Here is a 9750-nt window from a genome sequence, read left to right on the forward strand (position 1 = left end):
TTGTGAAGATTCTTCCAAAATCAATTTCCGTTTTCACCTTCCTGTTCCTGCAGCCCTCGAGAGACAGGGATCTCTTTTTAAAATGAAATAACATCATCCTGTCCTCCTTTTGGGGAAAATGCTTTAATGTGAGTTGTCTGAATCGGTTGGAAGCAAGCAGCAAACCCTGGTCGGTTGTCTCTTTAAATCGACTCTGCAGTGTGACGGGCAGCCGGCCGCCGGGCTGGGAAGAACCATTCCCGCTCTGCCGCAGGGAGCCAGGGCACGGCGCTGCCGCGGTCCGCGCCTCCCCCAGTCCCCATGGTTACAGCTCCTGCTTCCCGGCCGGTCCTTCATTCCCCTGGCTGTTGCTGCAGAAATCCGGCGCGCAGGCGGCTGGCGTCCCCCAACCCAGAGCTGGAAACTGCCTGCAGAGAGCGCATTGGATGCCTGCTCTTCTCCGCTCTGACTCACTCCCTCCGGGTGCAGAGCTCCGTCCCCAGCGCAGTGCTCTGGCCACAGCCAGTCGCCAGGCTGCAGCCCTGCAATCTGTTGATAACTCCACTCATAAGCTCCAATCTCATGCCTTTCGTCATAGAAAGCTGTTCCCTAGCACGAGGGACATGCCACATCTCGCCTGTGAGAAGCGGGAGACCTGTGCCTCTTCGGCTGCCTTTACCAAAATAGGTGAGAAGTTGGGTGGCTTCCTCCTGGTGTCTGAGAAGGGAAGGGGAGGGGTAGGGCTTGTGCCCCAAGCTACTGGCCGGTCACAGTGTCCACTCATGAGGGCCATTTCTGGAGCAGAAACACTGTGAGAGATTCGGCCACTCTTGATGTTGGGAAGGTGGATTCTGAATAACTTTGGGTAAGTCTAGAGCTTGGAGCCCTAGCAAGACCACTTAGTTCCAGCCAAGCAAGAATGTCCATGCGGGAGACGCCAGCCCTCAAGATCTAGCTACATCAGGCAGCAGCAGCAGCTTCTGCCTGCCAGGTCTGCCTGGGCACTGAGAGATTTACTCAGGTTTATTTGACTCTCTTGATTTCAATTGATAATGCTGGTCTGGCTTGTGCAGCCCGAAATAACCAAGTTACGGTCTTATGTTGGGATGGTGAGCAGAGACTACTTAAGGGATGCTTTCCGGCTGCCAGGAGCCAGGTTTCCTCCCAAGTCCCAAAGCCCAGGTTGTTACCACCTCTCTGGGTGCCTCAGATGAAGCCTGAGCCAAGGACTCCAACAGGCTGGCCAGGTTCATAAGAGCCAGAAAAGGGCAAACTTGGGAAGGGACCGAGTGCCCCCTGAGTATACCTGGGTATTGACCAGTATCAGGCTCCCTTGCAGTCTGACCATGCATTGTCTTTGCAGGTGGGTCAGCCTGCAGATCCCCATTCATCTTGTCACAGTCACTCTGAGGTAGCCTTCCCAGGAGCTCGACCGTGACTGTGTGGGACTTGACCTTCCAGATGGCCATGGAGGCTAGAGGGGAGAAGGGTGCAACATAGTGGTCGGTGCCAGCAATCCCATCGGTGCGCTTGCCTCCCTAACTCTGCAGGGCTCATGGTGAGTACACAGCCCAAGGGACCTAAAGCTGTGACCAAAACCTTGCCGTTCGCATCATCTCTGTTAGGTGGAGGAGGCCTGGGCAGGAGAGTAAGTTATGGGGTGGTTAGGCACTTAGCAACTGTCCAGCCTGTGTCAGTCCTGGGGTGGGATAACTCTATGGGGGCAGGGGGGTCTGGCTACATTGAGTCTCTGGCTGCCTGCCAGAGTCTGTCTGCTCACTGGCTCACTTGGTGCTGTTCATACTAATTAGCTGAAGGCACGCGGCAATGTCGAAGCATTTAATCAACAGAGTGGCATCCATCCATGCCCTGGGAAACCTTGTCTAGTCCTAGACTAGGTTCCCTCCCACTCAAGGGGGCCTCAGTCAGGTCACCAAGCCCTTCCTACTGTCCCTGCTCCTCAGAAAGTCAGCCGGCTTTGGCAGCTAAGGCTACAACAGGACGGGGGAGGGTGTTTCTCTCACACTAGAAAAGGGTAAGGGCAGTGTGGTCAGCGGGTTGGAACAGTGTCCAAGATGTGGCGGGGCCTTTCCTGAAGGCTAAAGCTTGTATTGTGGTTGCGGCCTATTGGTCTCTAAGAAGGCTGACAGCTGAGTAAATAATGCATTGTGTATGCTCCTAAGGGACAGCTGACAGGGGCAGCTAGGGCTTGAGTGCGTGCTGGGAATGCCAATGACCACCAGGATAACGTGTCCATAGCCCAGACATGGGCATAGGTTCCTCAGTGCAGACCTGTGTGTCTGCCTAGTAAGGAACATTCTGTCTGAATCTCTGCTCACTTGCTTCTTGCTCCACTCAAAACGCCCAAGAAGAGAGATCCCTGTTACCCGAATTAACATCACTTTAGTCTCCCTGGCTGAAGCAAAGGTTATGTCCATGCTGTCTCCTGACCCCAGCAAGGTTCCCTGTTCTAGGTGCTGGCAGCTCTCAAAGGAGAGCACCCTGGGCTCAAGGGTCCCTTGATTTCTACTGTGTCTCCTATTGCCCCCAAGTGCCACACCCAATATGGCTGTCAGCCCTAGGTTGGAATGGTTTGTGGCCTTTGTCCTCAAATTCATGTTTGCAAAAATGGAAAGCTACCCTTGGCAGATGATAGGTAAACTGGCTGAAGCTTCAGGAGGCATGGGTGGCTGCAGTGACCACCCTATGTGACCCACCGGGCAGAATTTAGCTGCCTAGCTCAGCCCTGCCACCTACAAGCCCCTGGCCCCCTCCTACACTCAACTCCCAATGTAAGAAGTATCTACCCTTTGCTCCCTCTCGTCTCAATGTGCTAGACTCACAGCAGTTGCCAGCAGCCCTGCGGAGATTTCTGTTCCACACAAGGACCATGCCAGACTTTAGGAGCCCAAGGCTGCCCATTCAAGAGCTCACACTGTAAATGCCTCCCTGACAATTTGGCCTGGAGCCTGTGGACTTTCCGGGAGCTTATTACTATGGACTGATAGTTTGTAGATGAGAAGTATCTGAGAGACACAGAAACTAGGGGATGGACAACGTGAGGTGCTGTACCTTCTGTATGTCTACAGGCTGTGAGGCAGAGGCTGGACAAGTCACCTGGGACCCAGGGACAGAATGGTCAGTAGTTCTGAGACTGGTTGGCCTTAGCCGAGGCTCCATAGCTAGCTGTACCGTGTCTACTGGAACTTCTCCAACGCATGTCTCGCAGCTCACCACTTTCCTGCTCTAAGGCTTAAGATACAGCCAGTGGCCTTCTGAACCACATACCAGGGTGGAAAAGAGCACTGGGGTCAAGCTTCTTTACTTAGGCCATGCCATGCTCCTCTTCCTAGATGTTATCCTTGTCTGATCCTCCCCATGACTGTGTCCAACATGGGAAGCTGAGGGCACCTCTGTCCTTAGAGCATCTCTGACACAGCAAGTAACAAACTCAGGAGCCAACTAGCTTTGCTACACTAAGCACTGCTGTTTAATTCCAGCAGACACCCAGGCATGGATGACTTTGCTCTCTCTCACCTGTGATTCTCACAGTTTAGCACCAAGAAAGCCTGCTCTTGAAGGGAACAAAGTGACACCTGTGAATGACACTGAGAGTTGTTCAGCATCTGCCTTCTCTCTGCTGGTCCTTGAGAGCATCCACCTTGGTGGATAAACTAAGGCACTTGCCACGTTCTTGGCTCTCATTTTCTGGCAACTAGAGGGGAGGAACTAAATAGGATAGGCGGTTGTGACAGACATAGTCTGCTGTGGTGTGGGATGTGTGGTATAGAGGAGTGTGGTGCAGAACATGGGCTGTAAAGGAGGTGGGGTTGGGGTAGGGTGCAGAATGGTGTGACACAGAATATATGGTGTAGAATGGATGGTGTGTGTGCTGTGAAGTGTGTGGTATGGGCTGTGTGTTGTTGGTGTATGGTGTTGAAGAGTGTGGTGTGGGTATGTGGTGGAGATGTACAGTGTGGGTGTAGAATTGCAGTGTGGGTGTGTGGTGTAGGGTGCGGTGGAGTGGCACGTATGGCACTGGTATAGAATGGCATAATATAAAGTGTGTTATGGGACTGTGATACAGGCTAGTGTGGTGTGGGATGTGTTGTAGGGTGTGTGGTGTGGGGTTTGTGGTAACATGTGTAGAGTGGGTGTGGGATATAGAATGTGTGGTGTGTGCTATGGGGTGTGCTGTAGGGTGTGGTGTGTGGGGTGTGCTGTGAGGTGTGGGGTGTGTAGTAGGGTGTGTGTTATGTGGTATATATGTGTGTGGAGGATGTGTGATATGAGATGTTTGGTATAAAATGTACAGTATGGAGTAGAGTGGCATAGTATGAGGTTGTTGCATGGAATGATGCAGTATTAGATGTATGGTATGGAATGTGTAGAATAGGTGTGTGGTGTAGGATGTGTGCTGTAGAATGTGTAGCATGTGATATGTAGTAGGAATATATGCTGTGCTGTGAAGTATTTGAAGTTGAGCAATATGATATGAGATGTGTTATATAGAATGTGTGGTATGCGGGGTGGGATGTTAAGTTACCAGAGTCATAGAATGTGGTGTGGGATGCATGGTATGGAATGGTGTGACATGAGATATACGGTATGAGGTATGTGGGGTGGCATGTGTGGAACAGTGGATAATGTATGGTGTGGGGTGTGCAGGGTGGCATTCGTGGAATGGTGTATCATGTGTGTGGTGGGATATGACATAGTGGTGCAGTGCTGTAAACTGGGAGTGGTGGGTCATGCCTGTCATCTCAAAATCCAGGAGGCTGAGGCAAGAAAATTGACATGAGGCCAGCCTGGGCTATACAGCAAGACCTTGTCTCAAAACCAGAGTGCTGCAATATAGAGCGTTACTGTCCAAGACAGTGCTCATTGGGACAGTGCATAGAAGTATGTAGTAGATGCCAAGAAGTAAATGGCGAAGGATGATATGGTTGTATAATGGGTATGGTGGGGTTACACTGTGTGGGATGACACAGGCTAGAACACTGTGCTGTGGGACAGTGGGATATGGAATGGTACAGTGAGGACTGGCGTGCTGTGGGGTCATGCAATGTGGACGTGCGTGGTGTGGAATGACAGTGTGGTTTATGGTGATGTTCCTTGACATAGGATGGCCTGGGTAAGATGGCGTTGTGCAGTGGGGTAACTCTGGGAAGACACAGTGAGGGGACCCATGGGTAGGATTTGATGGTCAGTATACTGGGATGCAGGACAGGGTGGGGTGGGGTGGCATGCTGTGAGGTGGCACCGTGGGGAGCTATAATATTTGAGTCTAACTGATCAGGTGCTACTCCTGTGTGTTGGCTGCGACATCACTGTATATGTGTAATGTGCTTGCACTGGTCTGAGCATACTAACAGCAGTAGCAACCGTGAGAGCTTTCACAGAGAACTTAGTTGGCCCTCACTTGCTGTGGTCCAGGGCTTACCTCAGTGCCACTGGATGCTGGCTCGTCTGACAGGGACACAAAGCCTCACCTAGCCCTGCTTGGGTTAAGGATCATAATACATGACACATTTGCAACGCCCTTTGTGTCGGCTGTCTCCACATCTAAAAATGACAGGAGAGGCGACTAAAGACCCACAAAAGCCTAAAAGCCTGAGTTTAACACCACAGAACCCACAAAAAAAGTGATAGGAAAGAGATGATTCCACAAAGTTGTCCTCTGACCTCCACACATGAATGTACTACACACACACACACACACACACATACATACACACATATACACAGTACATACACACACATATACACAATACATACACACACATACATACACACACATACACGCCATGCTAAGAATTGATTAAATCAATAATTATATAATAAGATATGACACAATTATCAATGCCAAAGGTACTGGGAAGATGTATAAAGAGTAGACCTCACACCCTGGCTCTGCAACTCTGTGGGACTCAGACAAGCCCCCAAGGCACTAACTTCCTGCCCGCGGTGCGTGAGGGTCACAACCGCTGACAGTGGGGCACTTTCAGATGCACAGGAGCATCTGTGTGTGATCAGCTCTGAGATCATGGGTGAAGGGAGATCTGTAGCCCTAAGTTATGGAACGTATATGAGCCCAAATGTGGGAGGTTCATTTCAACCTAGCCGGGCCGTGGTACTCAGGAGCCAGCAAATGGCCTGGCCCTGCCTCCCCTTGCAGGCAGGTGAGAAAAATCATTATGTTTACAAGCAGATCAGAGCTTCTACTCTCAGGGTTTGTTGGAGTCTGTTGGGTTTTGTTTTTTGCTTTTGCTTTTTGTTTTATTTTGTTCGTTTTGTTTTTCTTTTCCTTTTTGTTCATCCCAAGGTCTAAATGGCTAGAAACGTCTCAGAGCTACAGTTCTGTCAGACAGAGCTTTTCTGATCTCAACAGTCCCCTGAACTATCCACACTAAGAAAGCAACTGCCAGCCTAGAAAGAAGCCTCTGTAATACTCTTCAAGATGTCTTTCTTCAAATCTCTCCATGATTTCATCATCCCATATATCCCCCTAAAAAGAAAATCACAGCACACTGTGTTCATGTGTCATCCCCTGGCATTGTGAGAGAGTGAGTGACTTACCTTCTGCTTGTCCCATGGAAGGCTGATCGATTGATAAGATCCAGTTATCACTGAAAAGACAGGCAAGGAGATGCATCAGGCTCTACTGAAACCAGTCTGGGTTGGCACAGAACCAACAAAGAAAAAAAAATCCAGACCCGAGCAGAGCAAGAAGAGTGAGCGAGATGCACACAGTGACTCACACTGGTGAACCCACCACTTGAGAAGCTGATGCAGCTACAGACTGAGACCCTGCCACAAAACAAACGGGAACGAAACCACAGATGGAGACGAGGAAGACTACCCAGGAAAACTGAGTCGAGAGAAGAACCAAGGCTGAGGAGATGACTCAGTGGGTAAGAAAACTCGCCGTGTCAAACACATGAGCCTGGGTTCATGCCTATCACTTATGTAAAACGAAACACATAATCGGGCATAACTACATGCTCCCATAACCCCAACAAAGACAGGAGGCTTGCTCCAGTTTCACTCAGAGACTGACTCAAAGGAAGAAGGCAGAAAGTGGTGAAGCAGGACACGTGACAGCCTCCTCTGGCTTTTGCACATGTTCAGAGGCATGTGCTTACGCACATACATGTATGCATACATCACACACACACACACATATACAATGCAACACACACTCTCACACAGACACACACACATACACCACAACACATACTTAAGTACAGGCACACACACAGAGAAAGCCACACACACATACACACAAATAATGAAAAAGGGAGGAAGGAAGGGAAGAAAGAAGAGAGGGAGGAAGGAAGAGAACGAATCAGAAGAGGCATCAGAAAGATCCAGTCACTCCCATATTCAAAGTTCCCAGGTCAGAGAGCCATATGTCTTCAGACCTGGCGTCCCAGGTTCAAGAGCCTCCTTTTCCACTTGTCACAGTTACCATGAGCTCTTGTATTACTTAGTTGAACCCTCTTCCTCCTCCCCTCCTTCCTTCTTGTCCTGTGTAATTCCTGACTTGTTTTATTGGTAGGACAAGCTCAAAGGATACATCAACTAAAATACAATGAAAATGTGAATGGAAGCCATGACTCAAAACAGGATACCTGTGACTATATGTTAGAGCAGGTGTTGTAGCCACTGTTCTGTTGCTATGTCGAGACACCAAGGCAATGCTTATAAAAGAGAACATTTAACTGGGGGCTTGCTTTCAGTTTCAGTTTCCATTATCATCATGGCAGGGAATGTGACAACAGGCAAGCTTGGCTAAGAGCTACATCCTGATCCTTGGGAGACACTGGGCTTGGCTTGAGATTTTGAAACCTTTGTCAAATCCCAGCCCATGACACACTTCCTCCAAGAAGGCCACCTCCTAATCCTTCTAATCCTTTCAAATATTCGTGCTAGTGACTACAGCATTCATGAGCCTGTGGGGCCCATTCTTATTCAAACCACCACAGTGGGGCTGTTCATGGGGCTGTTGGCTGAGCACCCAGCTTAAGGGAATAGAGAAATATCCAAAGTGGCTTCTGAAGCCATCAGCCCGTCCTACAGACAATGCAAGCAGTAAGTCACCTGGACCTACCTTGTTAGGGACAGCCTTTATCTCTCACTGAAATTCACCCTGCTTCTGAGAGTTCTCCAGGATGGTCCTTCCCCCACCTTACCTAAAGAATCTATAGGTACTTTTCCTACTTTGAGCTGATAGCATCACCTAACAACAGTTCTGGGGAGTAAGCAGGAAGTGTTATCCAGCAGTCAAAGAACAGAAAAGGGAAAGAACCCTGGAGGTTCCCAGGTTGTTCTTGGGTGTCGGTTTTCACTAGACCTGCATTCTGACAGTTCATTATTTTATGCTGTCATCAGAGAAGGGACAAGACTTCCAGGAAACAGGGTACTACCTCTTTCTCCCCCCCCCCCCACTTGGTTATATTAAGATCTTTGACAGCGTGGTGGGTCTATCTGTATCACTCTAATGAGATGCTAATGAGCTCAGCCTCCTCTCGAGTGTCAACATGACCTCCACATCAGACTTTACTGATGTAGAGTTCCTGTGGAACGTGTGTGGTAACTGGATAGCCGGCAGCCAGGAGCATGCGGTTATCAGCATGTTAGCTGTAATTTGTGAGGGCAAGTGACAGCTGGCTGGACAACAGGCTTTGGTCATTTGAGAGCTCTTATATGGTGACCTGGAAGCCAGGCTCAGCTCACCATGACTGCTCTGAGAGTGTTCTGGCTCCACAGCTACAGAGGGAACTGTCCTCAAGCCAGGCAGCTTTTGCCTGACCCCATGTCAGATCACTGGAATCTTGCCCAAGGAACATTTGCACAGTAGACTCCTTGAGAGGAACTTGCCCATGTGTGAACTTTAAAATATGAAATGCATCTCCATTTTGCATTGCCTATTTTGAATTTTAAATGTCACCTCTAAAAATGCAGAAAGGCACTGCTGATCATTCTGATACAAATAAGCAGGAAGCCAAACCAAACCCCAAGCTCATTGGTCATTCTCTGGGTCATCCTGTTTCTGGTGTGTCGGAAGTCTGTCTTCATATAGGTGGTGCCAATCCCCCTCCAGGCCAGGTCTCCAAAGCTTACAGAGCCACCAAAGGGTCAGAGGCCTCCCCCTGTCAATGTCCAGCTGAGAATGAGCCCTTCAGCCCAAGACTGTGATCCTGTCTGGACAACATCCTAGAAAAAAAAAAAAATCACTGCATAGCAAGCTGGCTTTCTGAGCTTTCTGCCTGCTACATGAAGACAGTTCTGTTTTGTTATCTGGCCTCCTGCGAGGCTTTGCTATGTGAATCCAAGCCATAGATCAGGTTCTTATAAGGACTGGGAATGAGAATGTGGGCCAGTGCTCCCAACTCAGAACCAGGGGCACTGCAAGCACCTCTCTGTTTAGAGCTGAGCCCTCTGCCCTCTTTGGCTGCCTCAGATCCCTCCCATCACCGGAGTCTGATACCATCAGGCACACAAGCCCTGTGACAGCCTCACACCCCGTATACACAATAACAGTGCCATGAGGTGGGGAATGGAAGACTTGTAAGCCATAGATAGGCCTTCATTATAGAGTTTTGGTGCCAGGGAAGATACCTAACTGCAAGGCAAGCACTGTCCTTGGAAGCTCACTTGCACTTTTGTTCTCTCTCTCTCTCTCTCTCTCTCTCTCTCTCGCTCTCTCTCTCTCATAGTCTCTCTCCCTTCTCTCTTGGTCTCATAATCTCTTCTCTTCTCTTCTCT

At 49.5% G+C, this 9750-nt stretch overlaps 1 protein-coding gene across 3 annotated transcripts in view; it reads left to right on the forward strand.

Moving 5' to 3' along the window:
• Positions 1-312: 312 nt before the first annotated feature.
• Adgra1 (adhesion G protein-coupled receptor A1) overlaps positions 313-9750 on the forward strand; it is a 43046-nt gene continuing 33608 nt past the window's right edge. For 2 of the 3 annotated variants that reach the window (XM_029479114.1, XM_029479115.1), the window contains exons 1-2: positions 378-666; positions 1343-1537. In XM_029479114.1, coding sequence (XP_029334974.1) covers positions 1535-1537 — 3 coding nt within the window. In that variant the 5' untranslated portion in view covers positions 378-666; positions 1343-1534. Of the gene's footprint in view, positions 667-1342; positions 1538-6304; positions 6894-9750 lie in introns of all 3 variants that reach the window. The other variant, XM_021168788.1, reaches the window with a different exon arrangement.

Source organism: Mus caroli, chromosome 7 (genome assembly GCF_900094665.2).
Source record: "Mus caroli chromosome 7, CAROLI_EIJ_v1.1, whole genome shotgun sequence".
NCBI classification, from domain to species: domain Eukaryota; kingdom Metazoa; phylum Chordata; class Mammalia; order Rodentia; family Muridae; genus Mus; species Mus caroli.